At 41.1% G+C, this 27,972-nt stretch overlaps 1 protein-coding gene across 1 annotated transcript; it reads right to left on the bottom strand.

Annotated features, from left to right (window-relative positions):
* Positions 1-36: 36 nt before the first annotated feature.
* On the bottom strand, positions 37-24,067 carry gatad2ab (GATA zinc finger domain containing 2Ab; the record flags this gene model as incomplete). The annotated part of the gene is given in 14 exon segments (XM_080473898.1): positions 37-800; positions 1,051-1,270; positions 1,385-1,764; positions 1,854-2,103; positions 2,239-2,439; positions 2,622-2,738; positions 3,418-3,489; positions 3,618-3,749; positions 3,854-3,980; positions 7,561-7,869; positions 23,908-23,914; positions 23,917-23,930; positions 23,932-24,044; positions 24,047-24,067. Coding segments are annotated over 14 exon segments (2,097 nt in total). The 3' UTR covers positions 37-666.
* Positions 24,068-27,972: the final 3,905 nt, after the last annotated feature.

Raw genomic sequence — 27,972 nt, 5'->3', positions numbered from 1 at the left:
TACTTTTATTTAAGTTGTTTTTTTTGTTTTTTTTTTAAACAGTTCTTTTTTCTTTTCTTCCATTTTAATAGTTTTTGCAAAGCTGAAGCAGTTAATTTGTGGATGGTCCTCAAAGCTCGACAACAATCCCCGTGACAAGGTCTTCGGTTAAATTCAGCCCAACATGAATCAGACTGGAGAGGGTTAGGACATAAGGCGAATATCTTATCGTATACAATAAATGATTATTACTATGCCTCTCCTCATCCAGAGGCAGGGGAGAGCTCGGGGATTTTGTGGCAGCTTCCTCCTGTTGCGACTGGGATACTCTACCAATATACAGGAAGGAAGAGGCGACATCACAGGAAAAATTCGCAAAATTGTACACACCCCGTGCCGACCCCTTCCCTCCCAAAAGTAACTCACAATCCAATGTGACACAATCCTTGCATCCCGAAAGCTGTCTCAGCACAACAGCAGTTTGGGAAGGATTCAGATCAGGAAAAAGGTAGCAGTAGAAGATGGAGAAAGATGTAAGAATATGTTCATCCAACAAGAAGAGAGGTTGAATCTCCTCTTTTCCATTTCAACATGAGTCCATAGAAAGGATTAGAACAATAATGACCATGGCTGTTATTGATATTAAGAGGGATAATAGTAATGGTGTCAGCAGGGAGTAAGATTGTATTATTTCCATGTGTTTGCTGCTTGGGAGATAGAACGAGAGGGTATCATGTCCAGCAGGTATTCTCGCTGACGCTCCACAGCAGAGCTGCTCTTATGAGCAGACAGGCTGGGGTTCACGTAGGCCATGGTGACGCCTGTCAGGAGAGATACACACAAGAAGTCAGCTCACGGGCTATTATTGACACCAAACCATGTTACATTGATTTTTAAGCTAAAACTGCAGTATTTTGATAAACAGACTCGGAACAAAGAAAGATGCAAAGACTAAAAGCTTTCATCACTAAAGATATCCACCGAAGGAGAGAAGAATCACGCTAAGCAGGGACCGTCAGTGAGAAATGGTAGATCATGACTGATGCACGCTCCACTTTCAATAACACATACCTGCGTTGCCGCCACCCTGCTTCCTCCAGGCTGCCATGTTGCTCTGGTTACTGCTGCCGGCGCTGACCTTTGCCCCCTGGTGCAACGTCCGTGCTGCGACATGCTTATCTGGCCTACCACCCAGCGCCGCTGCTGTGACGGCATTCTGCAGCTGGGAGGAGGTGAAGGAGTGGGCCATGCCATGAGCTCCTACAGACTGGAGGCTGTGTGACAGCTGACTCTGCAGAGAGACAGAGGGATATTACTGAAGGTTACATTTACATGATTATCATAAATGACTGATGTGGGATAATAAGCTTTGAAAGTACAGTGCCTGAATGATTGTCACACTAACCTGCTTGATGGAGTGATGGCCCACAGATCTGTGCTGCATGGCAGCCCTGACCTGCTTGTACTGATGGGACACCAGTATATCACTTTTGGACAGTGAGGGAGAGGACGAGGAGCTTTTAGAGATGGAGGAGGCAGCCTGCTGGAGAATACGCTGCTCAATCTCCTGCTCCTGTTGGAGTGCCTTAACAAAGGCTGCCTTAAGCCGACTGGTGTGCTCGGCCTTCAGGGCCTTCTTCTGATTGGACGACATGCACTGGTCACACAGGATGGTCCCAACCTTCTCCTTTCTCCAGCGGGAGGTGAAGTCCGTCTTGCACTGGGCACAGGTGTACGGCTCTTTGGGAGTAATGCTGGCCATCGCAGCAGCTGGGCCAAGATTACCTATGTAACACATGAGCAACCCACAGTAAATATAATGGGCTTTTCATTTTTACACTCTACTGTTCAACAAGCTTCAGAAGTTTACCCACCTCTGCCATGCATCTCCAGGAGTTTCTGTACCACTTCTTCCAAACCCAACAAGTAGATGAACTCATTGTTTGCTGCAGAAGGAAGAAAGTTGAACTCAGGAGCAGGCGGTTTGGGTGGAGGGATCTCCAGCAGCGTCTTCTCCAGCTGTTTGCGCAGTGCCAGTTTAGCAGCTGCCTGTCGGCTGGCTGGGGAGTCATTGATGCTTGAGTTGGGCGACACTGAAGAGCCTTTGAGGCCAGTTGGAGAAGCCTGAAAACGAAAGACACACCAGGGTTCAGCAGGACGGCAATGGAAAGGGTAGACGAGAAAACCAAAGGGAAAGATCTTCAATTTAAATGTTTCTTTGTGAGAAAGTGTGCGATAACTGGACTATGTCTACTTCACCTGAGGGATGTTGACCATGACATTACTGTTTGCCACGTTAGCCACCCGAATGAGTCCCTGTTGAATGATCCTCTGGCCCTGGACCTGGACATTGGGCACAGAGGCCCTGGGAGCCAGAAGGAGTGGAGGGGGCCCTGAACCACTATGCTGCTGCTGCTGCTGACGTAGACTGGCTATCTGCTGGGGAGTCACAGCAATAGGCTGATAATCCCACACACAGATACAGCCGATACAGAAGACAACAATGCACATGGATGGAGGACAGAAAACAGACAAAGTGAATATAAATAAAATTCAAAGTCCTTCAACTAAAGACAACTAAGCAGTATCTTATAAGAGCAACTGGGATTGAATGACTACATTTCCCTCACCCACACACTAACCTGGGCTCCTCTGACCAAGGGAGGCATGACAGTCTGAGAGTTGTGTTTGGATGGGATGTGTTGTCCACCCCGCACCAAGGGAGGGGGGATCACTGTGCCTGAGCTGCGACCAGTCCCCTGTAAACACAGCAACAGTGTAAGCAAAGACAAATGGCAATGTGCACATTGATCGTGGTAGGAGCCATCGCTGTAAAACAGAAGAGTTGTCCAAGCATTAATATACTTTAAACTCTATAGCAGACCTGAGCATTGTAAGACCTGTGTGTGTTTCTGACTCATCCATGTAAGATTTATGAAAATATTGTAGTATCAGCCAAATGGAATTATTGTTTAAAATGCTACAGCCCTTGTTTAAATGAGAGCACATAGTTTCCTACATACATTTTTTGACACGTCTTAAATGTGCCGGACATCACAGCAAACATTTGTAACCATTCATCTCTTATAGTGGAAAAAAAACAACAACATACTGACAGAAAATTTAACATTTTACCAAGATGTTAACATGCAAGTTCTTATTTACTGAAGCTCAAGGTAAAACAGTGAGCTTTTTTTTGTGAAGAACAAAATGCTGCACTTAAGAAGTATCTATGTGTAGCATTACCAGACATAACCACGAAGAAGTACAAGAACTTAACTGATAAAGAAAATTGTTAGTCACCTATTGAAATTTAGATAAAGAAATGTGAATAGTTTGTAGAACTAACATCTTTTGACTTGGACCACCACCGAAGGATTAGTATTTGCCCACTATGGCTCAACAGTAGAAAGTAAAAGCTTGTGGATGAGCGACTACCTGAAGGGGTCCTTTGCTTGATGTCATGCTCCCTCTCACCAGAGGAGGAGGAGTAGCCACGGAGCCAGTCGCCTGAACATTAATAAAAGAGGAAATGTTTTTCATTAGTACGTAAAACGGTCTCATAAAGGAAACGTTTAAGGGAAGTAAGGCTCTTCTGATAAATAGCCCTTGCACCTGACGGCTCCAACAACACACACCTTCTGTACATTGCTCTCCTTCTGGATCTGACTCTGTCGTAGCTTTTTAAGCAGCACCAGTTTTGCCTCCTGAAGTCTCAGCTCTTCCTTCAGCTGTTTGATGATGCGCTCTCGCTCCTCTGGTGAACTCTTCTGTAAACGCGATGACAGGTATGACAGCTCAGAGGAAACTGACAGTTTGACGAAAACATGACTCAAAATAAATAAATTTAAATGAATAAAAATTGTTTTACTACCATGAGTTTATCAGTGTCTGTCTTCGTGAAGCAGTGACCATTCATGACAGGACTGGATGGCTCATTGTCTGATAACACGATCACATCATCTGATGGTGATGGTGGCTGCCGCTCTTTCTTGATGTCACTGTGGGGACAAAAAAAAAAAAAAAAAAGGTTAATTACTTAACAAAAATCCAACATTTATTAATTATTCTTTTTGTCTGGAATTTCAATTGATTTGTATTTTTTTCTTCCAACCAGAAGATGGCAGCATACAGTTATAATTCTAGCACCTGAGTTGTGTGACTGTGTGCTAGGACACACAAAAAGGCAAGAACCAAGAGATCAATAATGGAGTAATGGCGGCAGGGGAAGAACGCAGCAGCCCATTATCTCATCCAAAAGGTGGCGTCGATGAAACCTCCTGCTGTCTCGATTCTAATGGCAAAAATCATTCACAAACACCATCCAGACAAAAGGCCGAATTAACTGAATTCTTATGTACCTATGGAATACCGAAGACTTTTAATAAAATGTTAAGTGGCATTTCCTGAGGACGGAAGAGAACAAAGACGACTCGGGGGGAAATTGTGTGTGTGTGTGTGTGTGTGTGTGGGGGGGGGGGGGGGGGGGGGGGGGGGGTACCGCAAATACACTGCATGGATCATTGCAGAGGAATAAGTATGTTTCTATCATAATGAGGATCCTGCGAGGTCCCCAAAGTCTGACGGTCAAAGAAAGCTAGTGGAAGATTAAATATGCTCGAGGTTGTGATATACACTATGGCGCTATGTAAGGGGTTTGTGTCATTCTGTGGAGCTATGCATGCAAACATGCAGCGAAGTTATATAATCGTTCAGTAGCCGTCGAACGAGGCGCTTCGGGGTTTCAGACTCAGACCCAGTTTACCACCCAGACAGGGCCTCACCCCTCCCCTACCTCCGCGGTGAGGCCTATGGCCTAGCCGTTTCGGCACAGCCTGGACCTCGGCTCTGCCCTCCCTCCCAGCTGAGTCACAAGTTGAGCAGAGCAGAGGTCCGCTGGAGACACTGGAGGTGGTGACAGTGAGGGGGGGGAAGGGAATGCATGGCCAGGAGCCAACCTATTGTGTACACTCTCCCTCTCTCACTCAGTCACTCGCAGTCACTACTTCACACACCCCTCCCCCACTCTCACTTACTTGTTCATCTTTTATATTCCAACCCACTGACTCAGTTCTTCACATTTTCCCTTCCCTTTGTGCACTCCTGTCTCCAGACACACTTCGTAGTTATCGTCTCTCTCTTCTTCACAACAGACGTCTCAACAGCTCCCCTCAACATACAGGCTGCATGCTCAGCTCAATAAGGTCACCCATACGACCATGAACCAAGGTGCTTATATCTACATTATGAGATGAAAGACCGAGCAGCAATCACAACATGACTGCTAACGATCATTAAGAGTCATAATAAAACTTCTCAAGGCTGCTGTTGAGAACACAATCAGACCCTGTTAGTGCACAGACAATCCCTGGAAAGTACTTCTGATATGTTCCATTAAAAACTAAAAAGACAACTTGGTGCTTTCAGAACTGCTATTCTGAGAAAGATTACACTCCTTAAGCTCAGCTGAAGCCTGGACTGACAGCAGTGTGTCAGCCAATGCTGTTTACATTCAGTACACACAATATGAAAAGTACCCAAACGTCCCAAAACCATCATTGAGAGCTTCATTATGACCTTGTTTTGAATTACTATGCTATGCCTTCTTGATGAAATGTCAGGACTAGCCTGCGATGGTTTGTTGCTAACTATTGAGAGCAGCTTACACAAGCATCACAACACGCTAGCTTGGTTATGCAAGGTCCACTGCTTCAGCAGGCCTTGGCTTCCCCCAATCATGGCTTCACGCTGACCCCGCTATAGGATTGCTGAATCAGTGGTTATGAGATGCAGTGAGGATTCTCCATTCAGAATGCAACGCAACACCGCCGAGTGCCATTTTAAGCCACGTAAGGCTCTTTGAGTTAATGAGATAGCAGAGCTGCACATACAGGTGATAGGCTGAGTAAAGACGTGCTCAAATATTGACATATTGTTATGATGCAGGCAAAGCAAACTCCAAGTGGCCTACTTATCAAGATGTGGGGGAATTCTATCATCTCTGTAATCACATCTTTACGCCAAACTACATTTTGTTTCATTAATAGTTTTCCAAAGTTATTTGCCACGGACTTTGCATAAAGCCGTAAATGAACAGCCGTGCCCTGAGTAAGTCCACAAACACATGTTGAGGGTTAAAGCTGGGCCAAAGGTGACACTTGTATGTAATTATTTTGCAGCCGACACACGTTCAGCTGAATCACGGCTCTGTTCTACTTTAACTGCCATCACAGTGTGTGTGTGTGTGTGTGTGTGTGTGTGTGTGTGTGTGTGTGTGTGTGTGTGTGTGTGTGTGTGTGTGTGTTTATCGCTCTACCACAGGTCACATGACATCAGGCATTTCTCTGCATGGTCATGTGACATACCCACCACCCCTGAAGGCCCCTCCTTCCTGCCGCTGCTCCTTCCAATGTGGAAACCATGGCAACGACCAGTTTGAACCAGTTTGTGACACATAGGCTTCATTTTGTGAGACATGTCAGGCAGAGTTCAGGTGGTTCTGAGGAAAAAACGGAGCTCAGGCCCCGAGAGCCTCAAAACTTTCCAAAATGGGGGCAGGTTGTCGAGAGCCGCACAGCAACTTCCTGTGCGACTCCGGTCAGACCACCAGCTGGTGCAAAGAAAGAAACCTGAAACTCTGGTAGACTCATCTCTTGCACTGTACATTTACACTTGATCCCCTGAGGCTTACAGTGCATAAATAATCCCCCAGAGATTTTATAACAAACTTGCACACAAAAATGCAGACAGTTGGTGGGCTTCAGTTCTCTTTTTGACTGTGGTGGCCATCCCACATAACACAAATACAAAGGAAATGTTGCTATCTGGATCTTAAACTCAGAAGCAGACAAGTTTGTTAATGATTTATGTGGGTTTTTTTCCCCAAAATGGTGGCCAGTGACAAACTTCATCGAGGATTATAGTTGTGTTAAATATTTCTGAATATTGATCACAGGCTATAGCTTTGTCTAAACCAGAGGTGTCAAATTAATTTTCAATGCATGCAAATATGCAGCAAACTATTTGAACTTTATTTGACAGATTTGCTTAAAGATTAGGAATTCTATCTGCCAGAGTTTTTTGTATGAACACTTCCTCTTTCGGCTGCTCCCTTCAAGGGTCCACAGCAGAGCTATTGAGTCAACTAAGCACCTCCATGTCCCCATTCACAACATCCCTGAATCTTTTCTGAAGTGTTTTTCCTCTTGTATCATGCCTGGTGCTCCATCTACAACATGATTTGTCCAATATATCCAGTATTTGTCAACAGCATGTCCAAAAGCTTTCTCTCTGATCTGTTCCTTTAATTTTGTCCAATCTGCTCATTCACACTGACCATTTCAGCATCTTGATTGTTGACACCTCCAAAAAAATTCTGCTTTTATAGGGAGAATTATTTCTTTGCATTTTCAGTCCCATAGTATAGCTTTGATGCTAATGGCACTTTGCACTTTTATTTTGAATACCATATAAAGAGACTCTTATCCACCAAACAGTATCGCATGTCTGATTGCAGTGCCTGCTATAATTACTTTAAAGGTTCAAAACACAGAATTTCCATGACTTGAATGAAATTCTCACCTTTTGGATGTGCTCATGTCGACAGGCTCATCTCCAGTCTGCACCTCAACCTTGATGGTGGCCTTTACTTCCCCAGTCTTGAGGATGCTGGCTGCCACCTTAGCAGCCTGCTCGCTCTTCAGCTTGACGCCATCGCCGCCATGTCCCACCAGGGGCAGTGGGCTCCCAGCTGCATCACTCTTCTCCAGTTTAACCCTTTTACTGTCCGTATCCCCGGGGGTACCAGGACTGGTTGTGTGATCCTTCTCCAGAGCCCGCTTCTGGCTGCGTGTTTGACGCACTGCCTCCTCTGACATGGCTGCTCTCACCCTGGAGAGAAGGGACACATAATTACACTCAGTCTTAAATGTATTTACAAACCAAACACAATAACAGGCAAGAAGAGTTTGATTGTAATAAAAGATTTCTTCAGGGTCCAGCTTTCGTTGTTGAAATAAATGCCAGGATGGTTTCTAACCGTAGGGTAGCATTATTTTCTACAGGCCAATTACACTTGAACGATATACCAAGACCAACTCTCAAAGTGATTCTCCACAATACAATCACAATAAAACCGTACACCAAAACCAAAAAACCACAATATTTGAACACTGTGCGAAACCTGATTTTGAGCACAGCAAATGAGACACACTTTAACATGTTATCAAGTGCAGATTGTCTGAAAACTGATTTGGAACCATTAAGGGCAAGTGCAAGCCCTGCAGGAAGGCCTAAAACATCGTTGGTCAGGTTACGTTGGCTTGGGTACAATCAGCTACTCTAAAAGTGAGACAATGAAATTGGAAAACAGCAGTGCCAAGTCTAAGCTTTACAGTGATAACTGACCTCAGTCTGCCTTTGTTTGAGAGGCAGCAGTGCCAATAGAGTGACTGAAGACACTGAATCCAATCAACTAAAGTAAATCCATTGTATAGGTGCCAAATTATAAGTTCATATAGCAGATGTTCCTTAATTTATCGCATCGCATCGCATCGCATCGCATCTCACCTCACCTCATCTGATCTCGTCTTATCTCATCTTAAACAAAATCATTTTGGGAAACAAAAATTAAATACTTATTATCATACAACATCGGAATATTTTGAACAATTCAGTTTGAGTTGATTAGCACCAATAACAACATAACTACCTTAAAGGAATTTCAGATAAACTAAAATACAATGATAAAACCCTGTAATGGGATTTCCTGGAAAGAAAAAGCTTGAGCGAGATTGTACTTTACCTTTCGCTCAAAGAATTCTGTGGACAACACGGAATCCTCACCTTTACAAGGCTAAACTCTTTTAGATTTGACCTCCATGTTGTAAGAAATACTTATTTATCTATTCTAATAATACATTGACAAAATTGTGAAATATTGCTCGGCTTAGCTGATATTTTTAGTTGTATTTAATGGGTAAAGGCAGCCAAGCATTACATGTCCTTCTGTTACTGCCCCATTAAACAGTATATATATACACAACGCAAACAAATAAACAAAGGAACAAACAAACAAGTTATTGTATAACATTCACATTACACAAGTGCACTAATATAGGCCATGTACGATTATAAAGTGATACTCTGAGATATATTTGTAACATAACTCATGTAAAAGACAATATGTCACGCATACAAACATTTGAACGTTTTGTACAATGGTGACCAAATGAACTGCTCACGTCATCAAAGTCCTTATAAAGTGTGATACAAAAGTCTAAATGACCGCAGGACTGTCTGAAAAGTTACATGCAATTATATGCAGTCTCAGGAATCTGGCTCAAGATCTATTGAGACTGTGAATGCATCTCAGCTCACGCGCATATTCCTGAGGTTTTACGAGACACAAGAATGGCTTTCCTGAAAACCAGTTCAATCTGGTTTGCTATTGAAAGAAGGCGTCAGTTTAACCTGTGGAAAGTCAGAGTGGCAAAGGGAGGGGAACAAGACAGAGAGGCCACAGTCACGTTCAACATTGGAGGCAAGGCAGGAGGGAGGAGGAGAAAATGTTGTCTTTGGACGTACCAAAAACACGACGAGCAGACAAGAACGGGGTAGACTGATATGACACATAACACAAAATGCCTGTCAGTGACCGTTTCAGATATGACTCTAAACACAAAAAAGTTTGCATGTATTAATGGACACTATAAACCTCTAAAACATCTAGAAATGTTTAGTCTGCGATCGAAGGAAGAGGCCTTGAAGACTGGAAGGTGATAATTCACTAGACACAAATACTGCTACGATTTTCCCTGTGAAACAGCACGCTGAAAAGACCTGCAATGTTAGGTGAGATAGTGAAGCTGCATTTCAGCATTTTTTTATTTTTGTGAATTGCTACATGCAGTATTGTTGCAGTTTGGTCTGATGAGTCACATTTTATTTGACTTTAAGTGAAGTAAGCACACAGCAATCTTTGACACTCGGAGGGAAAATGCTGAGCTTTGGTTATAAGCAACGCATCAACGACACAGCTTAACATTCAGGTCTACGAGCAAATGCAGAGCCTGAAATGCTCCCTGCTCTGATAAACAGCAAGGACAGATGTGCCCCTGTATGATCTCTGTATGATCCCTGGAAACAAAGGCCATCTATTTGACAGTCATGACAGCTTTCATGGAGGCGTTTACATGTGCATGCCCGTATACTACACGCACACGCGCAATCAATGTCAGACATAGTTTTTCACAGAAAGGCTATAAAAAAAAAAAAAGTGGTTATGCACTGCTCCTGCTGTAACGGTGTGGTTGTGAAGCTTGTCAGGTAGAAAATGACTGTAAACCTTTGGGACGGAGAGCAGTTACGTCGTGGCTTCTTGTTTCAGGTCTGCAGACACGTGTCTACCTTTGTCCCAGAGGATGCGGATGGCATCATGAAGCCAGTGCTTAATGCAGTGGATGCGTTGATGCTAAGCAACGGAGGGGTGGCAAAGAAAATTGTTGTCCATACATACTTTGTGATGTGTCCCAAATGCACTTGAGGCTGGCTGAGAGGAATGTGTGTACTTGCATCACACTCGCTCCCACCATCACTCACTGACTGACTTAGACAAGAAAAACATCCACAATCTTTTCATAGTCATTAAAATATCGTGCAATACAACTGTTTGTTATTATTTCTAACATCATTATTTGTTCACCTCTCATTTGATACCATGGAAAATGAACAAGGTTTTGTCAACCTTGCAGTAAATGCAACTATAAAACAAAAAGTATTTTTCTTTAATGAATACATGATACATGAAGCCAACTGTGACCTTTGTGTCATTTAGTCAAGTGAGGAGTAGTTCAGTTTCGATCAATTTGATGAGACATGTTAATTTGGAATGAAACAATATTTAATTTTAAAGCCAATATTTCATCAAACTCATGTTGTCCTCATGAGATCATTTAACTGAAAGAGTGAGCAATGTATAATTTGAAAAAATATGCTGACTGTGATACATTTATGTCAGCAAACACGCGACGTCTGTCCTACCTCATCTCATCACTACCACCACCATCAGGAAACAGTTTTTCTATCACTGCCAAATAGACATCTGTTTAGTAGCAGGAAAAAACAAGCAATGTCTTCAAGCAGTTCGACAAGAGAAATTATAGGTGCCAGTACCTCAGTGATAACATGTTATGAGGGAGACAAAAGTTTTAATAACTTCTTCCTTATTCCAGGTATACCCAGATACAACTGAACATCTTTTCAGATTATTTTGGCTTTAACATCCGGATTTTTGTTAAACTTCATGGTCAAGTAATCAACTGTGTCGAACACTGCATGAAGTGACAGGATTTCCGAGGTAAAGCTCCTCACACTATCAACTGAACATGTAAAACTAACCTGATACACAAAGCTCACCAACAGGTCTGACTGGTGCTTTGACAGATGCCTGGAGGGAACCAGTACCCCAAACAGCAATGTGTGGGACATAACAAGCCCTGCGAGGCCATCCTACTAAAGACAAGAGTTCTGCCTTTCACAACTCAAAACCATCAAAACCATAGATCCCTATCAATCTCAGACTGTCAGTGATGTTGGATTTGAGCATTGTGATGAAGGGGACAAGTTTGCAAGTTCTCCCCATGTGTGTATGGGTTTCCTCCCACAGTCCAAAAACATGCATGAAAGTTAGGTAAACTGGTGACTCTAAAGTCCTGTCCACACGAGCCAAAACTATCTTTTTTTTCCCGCCGGTGTTCTAAAAGAAAATTTTGTCCAGAAGTCACCACGAACACGGTTCAAGTTATATAGGTCTATGCTCCCGCTTTTCCTGATGCTTGAGAAATTCAACATATCACTTGATTAGATGCGATTGTTGTGGTTATTAGAGGACATCGTGGATCGCGGTGAGGGGAGATGGGGGTGATGACATCATCGTTATCCACAGATATGCGTCTTGCCCGTCCACACCTCACAGTCAAGCTTAGGATTGTAAAATTGCCCCACTCTGGGACCGTGTTTAAAAGTAATAATAATTGGGGGCTCCTAAAACGCCGCGCCCATGTGGATGATCGGCCAAAAACGGTATGTTTATGTGAAACAGCGTTCTTGTGTGGACAGGCCCTAAATTGCCCTTAGGAGTGAATCTGCGTGTGCGGTTGTCTATTTCTCTGTTTGTCCTGTGATGGACTGGCAGCATGTTCAGGGTGTATCCTGCCCTATCCTGACTTCCCACTTCTGAAACAAGCTCTCCATTATTTGTTTTGCGTCAAGATAGTTCTATAAGTTTTCAATTGTACAACCCATGCAACACCATGGAAGAAAGTTTCACTATCAGAAGGAACAGACTCATGGAGTTACAGTACAAGTTCAAGTTCCAACAGACAAACTCATGCAGTAGTAGCTTTAACATGTCTAAAAGGTCAGCAACTTTCCGCTCTGAAATACATGACATACTTAAAATGCTTTCTTATATCTCATGTGTTACGTGCATCTCTTCCTACTCGCTTTTCACAAAGGACCCAATGTGGTCATTTATATATTTCACATATTAACTAATAAACTGTTATCATCCCGAAGAATGAACAGCATTTAACAAGTGGGCATGATCATTTTGCAAGTATTCCTACAATGAATGATGACCACATTAAGAATTAATAACTGAATGTAGAGCACATTAAGCACGGGTGATATTAGTTATACATATTAATTCAATTAAATCAAGGAACAAAATGTAATAAGAAAACAGCTAAGTATCACTAGAGTTGTGATTTTGATCAAATCCTGATGACAGAAACCCATCTTTGTATTCCAGGAAGAGGGATTCATCTCATCAATGTACCAATGATCTACCAACAACAGCGACACAGAATGAGAGGATGAGAAAGAGAGGGAAGAAGAGGACCCGCCAATGATTAGTTATCTGTGCCTGGTTCTCTCAGGAGACTGAGGAGGAGGAGTAGATGCATGTCTTCCTCGTTTCCCCCAGAATAATAAGGCCAGAGGGCAGAGCAGATCTTAAGACAGAAAAAGAAAAGGATTATGGTGATGGGGGCTGTGAGAGACTGGATATCTCTACTACCAGTTCAATTTAATCTAAAACGCATATAATGTATAAAAAGGTTTGGAGTAAACTGAAAAAGACTTACTTCAATCAATACTGTTAATAAACACGCATTTCTTTGTTGGGGTTGTATAGATCAACGGTAAATCTCTCATCTGGCTGTTCAATGCGGCAGGATGAGATATGCATGCTTGAAAGAAAATGGTAATCTTGTGACCTGGACTGACACTGCAAGCTTTATTCTCACTCTGTCTCCTATTGTGTCCAGTAGTTCATAGAGACCAGATCAATGGCAAAGTCTCATCCCCTCAGGTAGCATGCTAGCCTCTCATCTCTAGCACTGTAATGATCTCCCCACTGGGATGGGACCCAGCCAGCCAACACATTAACAGCCATTTTTTTCAAAAAACTGAGCCTTTTTAACTGTGTCCTTAGGGTTCAATATACAGGGAAAACAACAATTATAGTGTCCAATAAAAGCAATACAAGTATGGATTATTACTGCCCAATAAAATACAATAAAGGGACATCTCTTTGTCTTGTGCAGCTAAGGGGCCTTGGCCCTTGTAATATTGATTTAATCACTCAAAGCACCAATTATTTTACTGGCAGACATGATCAGGTGATGATCTCATGATCATCTTAAATATAACATGATTACTCACTACTGCTGCCCTCAAAAAGAAATGACTTCTGCTGCCGGCTGAATGTCGTGTTGAACTTAGAAAACATTTTGCTTCAGCACAAACATCCACAGCAGACTTTTCTTTGCTTGGATAAATCATCTTAACAGTATTAAGAAAAGATTAGACTACCTATATTAATCTGTGCACCAGGCTAAGAGTGGGGGCAGGGATCCAGCTGAGATGGTGCCATGGTTGGGGGAGGGTGCAGGGTGCAGAGCGCATGTGGTTAGCTGAGCCATAATCTCACTGTACCCAAGTGAAAAATATTCTTACTTGTCTTCTTTCTCTCACTTGCTCTCTTTCTGTCCTTCCCTCTACCCCTCCCTGATGCGCGCGCGCGCACACACACACACACGCACACGCACGCACGCACACACACACGCACGCACGCACACACACACGCGCATACAGACGCACGCAGACGCACACAGACGCACACTTGTTCTGTGGTCAGCCAAGAAGTATGTGTCTGTCTGTTTGTCTGTGTGTGTGCGTGTGTGTCTTCCCATACTGGTTGCGTCCCGAACATTAAGGGTTAAGCCCCTGCCATTTTAATGCCACTGACAGATCAGACCATTAGGGTGTTACCTAACAAAATGGAAGCCTTTAACCCTGATTCTGCCAGATTGCGTGTGTGTGTGTGTGTGTGTGTGTGTGTGTGTGTGTGTGTGTGTGTGTGTGTGTGTGTGTGTGTGTGTGTGTGTGTGTGTGTGTGTGTGTGTGTGTGTGTGTGTGTGTGTGTGTGTGTGTGTGTGTGTGAGCCACAGGCAAACAAAGTGCATGTGCCCGTCTCCACCTGGATTCTCCCTCGGCAACGTTACGACGACAACAGTAGTGAGTCCAGAAGTGAAAACAGACTTAACCATAATCACACAAAAATGTGCACCTCCATTAGGTTCCATTAAACATAGGGCTGTTCAGGACACGGACAATTGACAATGTATCCTCATCACATACAGTTTAATAAAAAAAGAATTATTAAAATACCACATCTCATAGTATAAATCTTATCAGAATATCGATGAGCATACAAAGACACATGTACAATAAAAATGTTAGTGCTATCTACTTGGAGTCAATAATTTGACCAATTAATACTAACACAAGTGATTTCCAGATTGTGAAAGCTCATTCACCCCAGCACCTTGGGTCAAGCGTCAGTAGCATTTCTGAGCCTTTAATCATAAAATGACTGGATACATTCTCAACGACTAGTGTTTACAAGCTATAATAAAAAGGAAAAGCTGAATGTTAAAAAAAATACTCAACAGGGATAATCTCCAATTTCACCCAAATTGCTTCCAAATGGTTCCTCAATAATCCTGTAAAACCAGAAGCACATACCCACATATGGACTGGAGTGCCAGGACACACGCAGACGGCTATCACATTACATTTCTTAGAAATGAACAGTAGCAGGAAGTGACCGCAGTAGAGGGAGAGCAAAACAGGGCTGAAAGGGTGCAATAAAGTTGAGCATATCAAATGTCACATCTCCAGGCTATCCAAATTATCACTGTTCACAGTTTAAAATGCAACTGGATGTAATATGGTCTCATGTGGATAAAACGGGATGACAAACAGGAATTTTCAAGTAAAATTAGATTAGAGCCAAGTAAATGAAACAATAAGGAATGAGCATGTCCATCCAGAACTTTACACTAGATAGATTTATACTGGTGACAATAACATTTTAGCTGGTTCCAAACATCAGTACTATGAATTATTCCTATGACGTTGCTCAACTATTGGACATCCAATGAAGATTAACTTTATTTTCAACTTCAAACTATTATACTGGGAGAAAACAGACCATTCAAATTCAATCTAGAAGTCCTTATTTACGATCTTCAACAATCTGTAAATTTGTAGCACAAACTACTGGGTCTGTGTCTACAAATCAAAGAAATTAAAATTGAATTAATATTTTTTTTAAATGCATTTATGTCTCACAGGACTTTTTTGGTAACTGTATGCATAGACTGTGAGATAAAGACGTTGCATGATTTGAATTCAATTTGGTGTTTTGCGTTTTATGGATCATGACTGGTGACTCCCTGCAAGAGAATATGTAAATTATTGGCAAATTTGACTTTGGAATTACAATGAATTAGTACTTTGAAAATGTAACACAAAAGCCGCATGACTGTTGCAAATACTCCAGGTAGAATTGCCCAATTATGTTGTACAGGTGACATGGTTGTGAGGCCCTGGAACTCATGTAAGAAATATTGCGATCTGCTGCACATATTTTGGGATACATTTTGCAAAACCTGTTCACAATCTGTCACAGCCCAGTAAAACAGGGGCTTAACTTGTCAAATTACTCCCTTTGAGTTAAATCTGCTTCAAAATCCAGTGGGCTCTTTTTTGTCTATGCTGTACACCTCCACCCCAACTGAATCACACCAAAAAGATGTCCTTCATGGTGAAAGGAATAACATAACTTGTTAGCATCATTTAGGGCAACCGATATAAAAAGAGATGATCGGAAGGCCAGTCTCTTGTTCCTGATACTTCAGGATGCTTTGTAAACAAGAATGCAAGGGACCAGTGAGTACATAAATCTAAGTAAGCCTTTTTAGCAACCAACTAGAAGTCATCTCTTTATTAATAAAGCCCTCCTTCGTGGCTGTCATGAACACATTCAAAAACCATTGTTTGTGCAGTATGTACCAGTATGCCACGGGTTTTCGTGTGTTTCCACTGACAAAAGTTGTAGATAGTACTGTATCCAACCGTTACCATTTTTTTGTAACCCCTCTGATGAGTTACCTCGCACATTGGAACGGGTTCCATAAGGAGGAGCTACGACACAGCCATCTGCTGATTGGACATGACGATCATCACTCTTGACGAGTCCACAATATTTAACTGAACCAAGCAGTTTACCTCAATAGCAAATTCTTTAGTTTGTGAAATAAAAAAACTCAATTAAGTTTCCCATTTGCAATGACATGCCTCGTTGTGTCATTCACGCTTGACAGACATGTTAGCCCCATTCTCTGCCCATGCTTTAATCGTTGCTGCGACATTGACCGCACGTCGCCATCTTTGAAGTGACGCAGCAACGGAAATCATTGCTAATTGTTGTATTGACGTTGACGAGTCACGTCAGCACTAAAGAATTTGATAGGCCGATTTATCGGTTATCAAAATTTTATATTCCTTAATATCAGAATCGGCTTTAAAAAAAAACTGTATTGGCTGGGTCCTGGTCTAGCTATTAAAGCCTCTAGAAAAAAAAAACTACAACAAGGAAAGACCAAGACTAGGTTACACCCGCATTTCAAATCAAAAGATAAGGGTTTTAATTATCATGACCACACCCAACAAGCAAATTATTATTGAGCACTTCTATATCATGAGTCAGTGCTGACCCTTATCACCTTCAAGCTTCAAGCATATCGTTTCAAAATCATGCTGGCGCAAAATATTTGGTGAGATTGTTGCTTACTTATGCCTTTATCAGTTTGTGGAGGTGAAAAGTAGAACGTGGCAGAGGAGGTTGGTATGGCTGTCCATGTTGTTATGAGGCGCTGTGTTTTAGTCATGAGGATATGATGGAATTTTATACTGAACCATGGCATTCACAGTCTAAAAATTTAACTAATCTGACATGTGTGCCCTAAACTCAGTATCTTCTTCTGCATCAGTATATTTCAGATTTGTTTTCATTTCCCATCATGGTTTTAGGCAGCGGGTAGTCCAGCTGTCATTTGGATGATCAATTTTCAGAATACACGGACGAAAAAATAGTGGACGTGTTTCTCAAAGCCTCTACAATACGTGTATAATTCCCATCACTATTTGTCACTGTCTAATTTTGCCTGAATTGATCTTTTTTCGCCGAAATATAGCGAATTATCGGCTTGAGTGCGCAACTACAACTGACTTCCGGTTTGTATTACGCCCAGTAATGAGCAACGTGATTGGTCAATTGATACCATGTGGTCGATACCTTTTGAAAGGCGGCTTCTGATTGGGTCGTAATTCTATAACTCATCTTGGTGCATTCAAACGCTAAAGCAGAGAGGAGGATTTTCCTTTCTAAGATGCTGAGGAATCATATCTGCATGATCCATATGGGTGGTATCAATTATATGGACCTATGATCTATCTAATTTTTCACTTTCAAAATGAAATGAGAAAAGGACGCCCCTTCCACCGACTAAATGAATTTTGGACACACATAATTTTTGGATGGGCACCAAAAACATTAATTTCTGCCTAAAACCAGCATGCACATGTTGATAAATAAAACGTGCCATTTTCAATGACACTCAGCCAAAACGTTGTCTCTGAAGTATCGAACACCTACTCCGTGTGACAGGGCTCTGAACAAAAAACATTCTGAACTAATTGCAGCCTTCTCCTTTTTTTCTTAATGCTGTTCCAGACAAGCTGCTCCCCACTCATGCTAAAGTACATAACTCTTGTTTCATAGTAGCACTTTGTGTTTCACCTGGGTCCTCTTAATAAGCCCTAAAGCTCACTAGTTGTGGGCTGACCACTTTAAAAGGAGCTTGAAGCCGAATTGATCATATTATAGCCAGTTTCTTTATTTGATGATGTTCCCTGTAGCTTTCTGGTATCAGATGACGAGAAGGCAGCAAATACTGCATACTTACCAAAGTCTAACCTTAACAAGTTTTACTAAAATGCTAAAATATACTAACCAAAAAGTTTATCCTACACTTGTGTTGCAATGTTTTTGTTGTGTTTTTACAGTCAGTCATAGTTTGAGGTCTTTGTTTTCTGTGCCTCTTTTCCAAATTAGTCAAATTTTTTTGTTACATTATATACCAGATTTTATAGCAGTTTCACAAGAAAAACTGCAATGCAAGGAAACCTCTGTCTTGCCCTCCAATATTATTTTTAATAAAGTTTTTATTAAAGAAATTATAACAGATACTGTGCATGTTCGTTTATCCACCATGAAGCAATAGAGCAAAAAAAAATTTGTGTCATCTTCCTGGGAGTCTACTGTTAAAAAACTCGAGCAGTAGCAAAGAATGTACAAAAGTCTACAGATAGATACCTGTCATACTTTCATACTTTAGAGTAGAGTATCACTTTAGACCCATACTTTGAATTTCTTCTCCAAGTACATTAAAGACAGGACCTACAACATGGGCCTAGAATTTTGTCTAAAAATGTAATAGAAGAAACTCAAAGGGTGCTTGTGTGTGAGATTTCAGAGAGTGTTAAATTCTGGAATATTTTTCTTTCAGAGCCACAGGATATATAAAAGGTAAGATATACACTTTACTCATTGCACTCTGCCACAAAGAACATGAATTTAGGTACCATTTTTGTATTGATCATTGAATACATGATTATAACGATGATAATACAAACAAAATTAGTAGACGTCACAAATATTGTCTGCTCATTTTTCAGTCTGTTCTTTTCCTATCCCTCATCGGCAGCTGTAATCTGACAAACCCATCCTGTGTCTACTCTTGTAAAATTTCCATGGCAGAAAGTTGAAGAATCAAAAGTCAATTCAGAATTAAGGGGATAAGTGAGCTCAAACTTATTGAGAGGTATAGCAAATCCTTTTAATAACTTATCTGCTATGTATGGCAGGGCAGAGATGAAATGCAGCATGTATACACAACTAGCACATATAAGCCATGTAGCTGAGAGTCAGCCAGGACACTTTGTCCCCTCTTGCATACATGGCTTGATGTTACATATATCCAAGTTGCTGCTCTGCCTCTTTGCTGCACTGAGAGTTAGAAAGTTGCTATGTCAGCACTGGCCACACAGTAGACGCATTTGTTGGAGGCAGATTGAAAAACAACATTAGAAATGTGTATTCAATAACCTGTAATGTGAGAGCAAATGAAACTTAACTTATATAGGATGAGACAACCCCTTCAGGCAGCGAAGGTCAGGATGTCACTTGAAAAAATGTAACCGAAAGCAAAGAAACACAGGATTGCTATGAAAATGTATCTCAGGGTCTTTGAGGCCATCAAGCTACCAAATGTAGCAGTAAAGCTAGGATCTACGTTGGCAGCAAAAACCAGTGACCAGTGATATGGGTTCAATTGTAGAAATGAACAGAGCCCTGTTGGCAGCAAAGCTCCAGTGTATGCATATGACTGTATGGAGCAGCACTGAATTGTCACACAAAGCATAACTGGATACTTTACCACAGCAAGGATTTGAATATTTTAATGCCTTCCACAATACCTTCCAAAACACCACTACTAGCTACCATGGTGATGCTTGTGCTCCCTGCAGCTTTGCTTTGTCTTGTACATTTTATATATTGATAAGATAACGACAATGAAATAACAATCGAGAAAGCTTTCCTTACGCTCATTGCACAGACTGCCTCACGACTACTGAGAACCCTTTGGGTCAGCTTATAGCAGCTATAGCTTTGGCTTGGTTTGGCAGCTATAGCTCCGATAACAGAGTGGTTTGTCCTTTCATCAGAATGTTTTGAGTTCGATTCCCAATCACCAAGATTCATATGTCGAATTGTCCCTGAGAAAAACACTGAACCTCAAACTGCTGACCAGTGGATGATAGCGCACTGTAAATGTGGCAGCCATGTCCCATTGGTTTAAGAATTTCCCCCAAGGGTTAAAGTACTTCGATTCTATTCTATAGCCAACACTCCAAGAAAAAGAAGATCTAATACAGGCAGTGCCAGGTAACATCTTAAAATATTTTATCAATGACAGTTTTCTTTCAAATGAAAGTAAAAATGGAAGGTAAGTTAAGGTAGACGATGAGCAATTCAGCACAAAAATCCACATCTTGGATGAAAACATTTAATAAAACCAAATGAGATTAATGGTTTCTGACAAATCTTATTACCTACACAATTCTGTAGAAATGTTGGGTACCAATATAGCTAATGTTTTTTTGTCCGTTTACTTAAGAAAGCCAAAATCAGTATGAGCTTAAACAGAGGGCAGTATTTCACTCATTTCATTTACAGTCCAAGGTTTCGACAGATTAACAGAAAACACAAAAGATAACATTCCACATATTGTTTTTAACAGTTAAAGAAGGGATAGTCATATTGTAAGCACGCATGCTTAATGAAGTCCAACTGGGTAAACAAGAAATAGTTCAACCGGTGTTGGATTCCTCTACTCATGCTTCAAGTATTGCCCAAGGCCTTTATGCGGGGACCTATGGACAATATGTCTACGTTTTTCTTCAAGCGCCTGACGAAACCAGGCACTGAGAGGATGTGAAAACATTAGCTCATTAAAAAAAAAAAAAAGAATCTGCTCAGGTGAAACACTACAAGATGACAACCAAGGCAACACAAGGAAGCAGGGAAGCCCATTACTTACTCAGGGAAAACTTAGTGGTTTGGCAGTTATTATGAAGTTAAACAAGCTAACTGTAGCAAGCATGGCATGTTATCCATTAAAAAAAAATACAAATTAAAATACACATACACAAAAGAAAGAACACAAAGCAAACTATTCCAATGGGGCAAGAAGTTCATGTTCCTTTAATGGAACATTTTGTACCATATTTGATAAACAATTAAATCTCTTGGCAAAAAACAACAAGGGTAATATTTTTGGTTTTACCACCAGGAAATGGTTTTACCAGCTTTTCCTGCTAACCCAGTCATCGTTGTTGCTCTCTATGGGTTAGTGATAGGCCCCCTATAGCAACATTGCCACACAGAATATTTTGGCAAAAACAATAGTCTCAACCATTCGATAAATACTTTATTCATATTTCAATTGTAACAAGGTATTTGAGCACATCACCCAAAAAACATAATTTTGCCTTCACACTTTCAGCAGAACCTAAACAAAGGTATATTTCTTTCTGTAGATTGCATACAACTGCTGTTGATGTTAACAGATCAATATATTTAACACAGGCTATTTCAATGTGTTGTTACAACAATAAATCTGTATTTTTAAAGAACATATTAAATAACTGGTCTTGAATTATGATTACCTACAAATAATTCAAAGGGGGGTACAGTATATATTTTCGAGGTCGTTGTTGCAGTCTTTGCAGTTGCGATGAGGTGTACTGCAGTCGGACTGCTCTGTAGCTCTGACTAGCGACGGGCAGCTGCATGACACTTAAACGTCACCTTGTACAGGAGTGAATATATAATAAAACAATATTTGATGCTGATGTAGACGGAGCCACATCTCCCAGTTTAGCCAACGTCTCATGTGAAATCTCCAATTTTCAATCCAGATTGTGAGAAACGGGTATGATGTCAGATTAAACATTTGTGTGATATAAATCGGTTATATGTAATACACCACATTTAAAAGTTAAGTCCAGAAATGTTAAAAAGGTATATCTATAAGGTGTATGCGGAGTTATAGAGGTTTCACTTTCATGCCAAATGCTCAGCATTGAAATGAACAATTTCAAACTCTATTGTATGGAAAAAACAATCAGATCAAATTCCAGGCGCAAAGATTTGCGCTGAAGATCATAATAAACCCAGGAATGACAATTGTGATCAACATATCCTTGATTCTTGAAAATGACAAAGGCCAAATAAAAAAAAGTGATGGGAAATAATGATTTCACATCCTGATGCAGCAGAATAAAGAGGATCTCTTATCATGCCTGTCTAGTTACATCATTCTCATGAGGGTTTTTTTTTTTTTTTTAAATAAGAGGCACCCCTCCTCAGGCAAATCCAAGGTCCATCATAAAATGCAAAGCGACATGTGTCCCCCATCACTGGCCAAGGGTGCCAACTCTCTGGTTGCTCTATAACAAGGGCACTGCTTCGCAGAGGTATGCTAGACACACCTCAAAGTCAAGGGAAGACAAAAATTGTCCACTCAGATAACATGACCCATAGTTCACAGTCGACTACACACAAGGTGACAGTGTAAAATAAATCCTCAAACACTGAGACCCGATGGGTCCATATAAAGCAAAATAATTATTAGAAAACCCCTCAGCAATAACATCAGCTAAAAGGCAAAATGCCTTCATTGGATTTGCTTGAATAGGTAATAAATGGTTAATTGTGCAGCGTGCCCACAGACTTGACAGTAAACCCCTCATCACTTAAAATAAGTATTAAATTTGGTCTTAGTTACAGGTATTCTGAAGCAAAGACAAAGCCTTGGTTCAGATGTGGCGGTGTGGGTGATCGCTGCTAAGCTGTCGTGGACACAGACACACACCCCGACGAAGGCTCACCGTCCACCATTACGCCTCCATAAAAAGGCTTTTCACGGTTGAGCTAATCTGACAAAGTTGTGGGATCAATGGCTCATAAAGCCATAACCGGAGCCATCCGCTGCTCAGACGGGCACCGGGCTCAGCGAAACCCGGCAGGGATGCATCTTGTGATATTCATAAACTTCAGTCATCCAACTTTTTTTTTTTTTTTCCTGGGAGAATTGCTCCTTATTTCAACTCACCCATCAACAACAACAAGCTATCGCATGCTAACGTTAACTTGGCTTGCAAACAACAACCTGTCCATCTGTCCGGCTACAAACCCAGCGGCTAACCCAACGCCAGCTAACGTCCCCATTGTGACCGTAACCGTCGACCAAGATCGCCGGGCCGAAGGGGAACACTTCGGGAAAGTGTTTCAAATGAAGATTATTGTGTGCATTGTCGCGTTTGGCCAGGATGTCTGAACGCCTCCAAATAGCGATACACGACAGACAATGAAACCGACCCCGTCTCAGTCGGCAGCTATCGAGCTAAGTTAGCCTGCTAGCGCTAACTCCCCGGTCACGGGCAAGACAGTGGCTAAATGTGTTCACTAGTAATACAGCGTTCATTACACGTTTATAACGAATCGCCGCTCGGCCCCGGGGTGTTGTACCTTCGTTGTAAGTACATAAAAGGAACAACTTACGTTTTATCCCAAATGGTGATGCACGCGGATACAAGTTTTTGTTTTTTTGTTTTTTTTTTGCCGGGTAAGTTTAGGATTATCGCCGTAGTCCTGATATTGCGCTTGAAGCTCGTACACGATGTGTGTGTGAGAGTGTGAGTGCGTGTGAAGCGGAGGGACACACAACTGTTACCTTACAACATTAGCCGGGCTCGAGCTACGCTAGTTAGCCTAACTTAGCCGACCTGACGCCGACAGATAAACTTCCGTCGTCGTCATATTTCAATTGAGGATTAAAACACTTAGGTGTGATCCGATGGCCCCGGGAAAGAGTGGTTTGTTGAACTTACAGGGTTCAGGAGGAGCTTGGTGGGGTCCCCCCGCGATGTTCAGTCGTTAGGCGTAAGTATCTCGCTGGCTTCGGTGTAAAAATCCCGGGGATCCCCTCTCTTCTGTCCGCTGCCACTCCGGCTGCCAGATAATGTAATGAGCCACCACAGGCGGCGTCATGCTGCGTTCACATACACCTCGGAAATGTTACGTTTCCCAATAGATAGACGGAAAATGATGCGTTTACGTCTGCGCGATAGATAGATAGATAGATAGATAGATAGATAGATAGATAGATAGATAGATAGATAGATAGATAGATAGATAGATAGATAGATAGATAGATAGATAGATAGATAGATAGATAGATAGATAGATAGATAGATAATCTTTGTTACAACAATAATGCCCCCAAAAGGTGAGAGAATGTAAAAAAAAACACCACATCAACAGAATCGCAACGTTTTAAAGAAGTTTAAAGAGTCCATTGGTCAGTCTCAAAAATCTGTCAGAAAGTAACAGAGACATAGATCAAACAGGTCTACATTTATTTTCATGTGAAACTCAAATTTGTTAAGCATAATGACTGAAATATAAACAAAAAGAAAATGCAATGTTAGCCATTCTAATAAGCCCATGTTTTTATAGGCAACACAGACGTGTTAGACATGTTATTGTGTAAAGTACAGTATGTCTGAACTTGATGGCAGCAGTACGGCACAAAGTTTAGACAGAAGAAACAAAAAGCTATGAAAGAAGTCATTTACATTCAATTAGGTTAATTGGAATATGATACTTTTCATGTATGTATTTTACTCCGACTTTAGTACAATATACGTTACTTTTACACTTACCTGTTTACCAAAAAAAATGACCATGTCATATGATTTTATATACATTGTTTTTGACTTCAGAAGTTTCATACAAACAGTTCAACAGTACACAATACTTTAGTTTCAGCGACAAGTAATTTGTATTTTCACTTTAGTTTTTTCTAACAACATTAAGTCAAAAATGTAATTTAAAATGCCTTGATTGTCATTGCATTGTTAACACAATTGGTTTCCATTATAAACATATATCCATACAACCATCTTCTATACTGTTCCATTCTGTGCAGGGTTGCAGAGCGCTGGAGACATTACCAGCTAACTATGAGTTTTAGGGTCACCAATTAACCTCACAGTCTTTGGACATGTGGGGGGAAACCGGAGTACCCAGAGGAAACCATGCACACACTGGGAGAACATGCAAATGACACACAGCAAGGCCCAGCCAGTAAATTAACCCACAGCATTCTCACTGTGAGGCAGGAGCACTGTCCACTCTTCCATCGTGTGGCCCCATCATAAACATAATTCATCAATGTTACATACAGTTGTAAGACCACAATCAAATATATAAAATTGGATACTGGAGGACAGACAGCTCTGATGTTGACAATATGCTGGGGGTCATATTGTACATGTATAATGCACATTGCGATTGTAAGTTGTTTGATATGATGGAGGTGTATTGGCTGTTTTGATGCATCCAGGAGACCTACTGAGGTGGGAAAAAAAAGTCCATGAATCATAAAAACTTTTTTTAAGGAACAATTTGTTTGACTCATGTTGTGTACCGTTTTCACTTTTGGGAAGAGGTAGAAGAAAGGGAACTGTGAGATTTGTCAATCATGCACGCCTCGCTAGATGATGCCAACGTAAAGTTGCGTGAACTAATTATTTGTTTTGAGTTTTATAGAAATGCTTACATTACATGTTCTTCAGTATTCAAGTTTTTTATCCATGTGAGGTCCGATGTGAGATTTAGGGAAACACTTTTCTTTGACTATGCAACCCTTTCATGTAATTGTTTTCTTGCGATTTGATCCATCTATTCATTACCTGCGTGTCTTTTGAATTCATTGGCTGTCTGACTTCAATCTGTAAATAAAGGTAGTCACTTCTTTTTGTAAAAGTCTGTGGAGGACAACTTCTTCCAGAAACTGAAACCATACTGATCTGATCACGAGGTCTTTCACCCTAGTCGCATAATCATATTAGGTCAAGATCAAGACAATAATTTCTTTCATTTATGAGTTGAATTATTACCCTGGGGCCAAGAGTAACCTTATATGGGTTGATTACACCATACCAATTACAGAATTTAATCTAACACTGCAACGCAACAAACAGAAAGACTTTATTTTATTACCTGATCTTCTTGTTTTCTTAACATTTTTGTCAGTATTTACATAGTTTGTAACTGCTTTATATGCTGTGCATTTGATCCCTTTGGTATCTATTTAATCAATTCACCATACATTTAGCTTTTTGTATGATTGTATACTACTTCATATCTTCTAAAGTGATTTGTTTTTGTATGCTCGTTTTCATAATGGCACAAACAATGTCTTTCTTAATGACTGTTACTATTGTGTTCCATTTTTTAATGAATGTCTTTATTGAAAGTATGGCACATCGAAAATATAAAATGAACATTTCAAACAATGACTATTTTTATTGTTCAGAGCAAAACACACATCAAAAAATTCAAAGATCCATACACCGTTTTTCTTTCCCCATTTTAACACAGTATACAAGAGGAGAGCAAATCTACATGAAGAAATACATTCAGAGAAAAAAGAAATATTAGATGTATTAAATATTTTAATATGTTTTGGTTTTCACATTTGTTGATGTGAAGCACTTTGAATTGTCTTGTTGCTGAAATGTTTTATCTAAATAAAGTTGCTTTGCCTTGCCTTGTTTGCAGAGAGTAGGTATCAAGTTTCATACTGTGCCAGAGCAAAGAAATTGACCTTTCGTAATTTTGGCTCCATTTATCATAGCAGCGAAGACATCAGTGGAGACTACCAGAGCCAAACTCTCTGTGTGCTCTCAGTGTCCTCGCTGCCCCAGGTAACCACTGCTGCCCTCCTTAGAGCTTCTGTATATTTCCAAGGAACATTTTGTCCTGATGGTAGGATGCGTCGGCCAGTTCCTGAAGTACACCCGGAGACGCCCGCATCGTGGGACACTGCTAAAGCACCAAGGCCGCATCACTTGCAACAGTTTGTGGTGATGTTGTGGGAATTCTGGGGGTTATTGTCCATGTTATTGCGTTTTTCTGTTGTTTTGATTCTCTTGATAATGATCACATCTGAATTTCAGTCACCACCCACAGACAAACCTGGCAGAGGAAGATAGTGGTGCAGGCCATCTGTTGCAACTGCTGTAGTGTGTAAAGCACTTCTATTCCAGCATATCTTCATGATCGGCACCACGCAGTAAGGAAGAGCTAGAAGCCTTTTGGTATTTTGTCACCTTTCTATGTTAAATCATTGATGAGACGACGTTTGATCATTTCTGCAGGTGCAAATGTTTTTTTCTTTTTCATATAACTGTATACTGGGTCCCAGTAACATGTTCTACTTCTTTTTTTCTAAATTCACAGGTATTCCTCTCTAAATCCTATCCATCCATTCCGTGTACTACTTCATCCTGTGCAGGGTCACGGGGCGCTGGAGCCAATCCCAGCTAACTATGGATGGGGACAGGATACATCCTGGACAGGTCGTCAGATCATCACAGGGCAAACACATGGACAGACAAACACACACACTCACATTCACACCTATGGGCAATTTAGGGTCACGAATTAAGCTCACATGCATTATTTTTGGACTGTGGGAGGAAACCGGAGTACCAGGAGGAAACCCGCAAACACACACAGGGAGAACTAGAAAACTTCACCCAGAAAAAGACCTAGTGGTACCAACTGGGTGGCATTGCCTGTCCTGGTATTGCTCACTATCCTATTGCCTGTATAGCTAATCTCAGAGGCAGTTTGGATTTGTTTATAGTTTGTTGCTGAGGAGACCATCCAGGTCACCGTGGGAATGACAAACCAACAACAGCAATCTAACACCGAGCACTGGGCAGCCAAGAATTCAACAGATATCAGAAGTTCCATCAGACTACTTATCCAGGCTGATGTGTATCACTCAAGGGATGAATGAACTCACATCTTGTGGGGGGAAACACACACCTACATCCTGACATATGATAACACAAAAAGCTGATTTAAAGCTCATCAGGTAG

This window comes from Lipophrys pholis (genome assembly GCF_963383615.2).
Source record: "Lipophrys pholis genome assembly, chromosome: 10".
Taxonomy (NCBI): Eukaryota; Metazoa; Chordata; class Actinopteri; order Blenniiformes; family Blenniidae; genus Lipophrys; species Lipophrys pholis.
The sequence above is the reverse complement of the archived record's forward strand: the minus strand, read 5'-3'. Positions and strand labels throughout refer to the sequence as shown.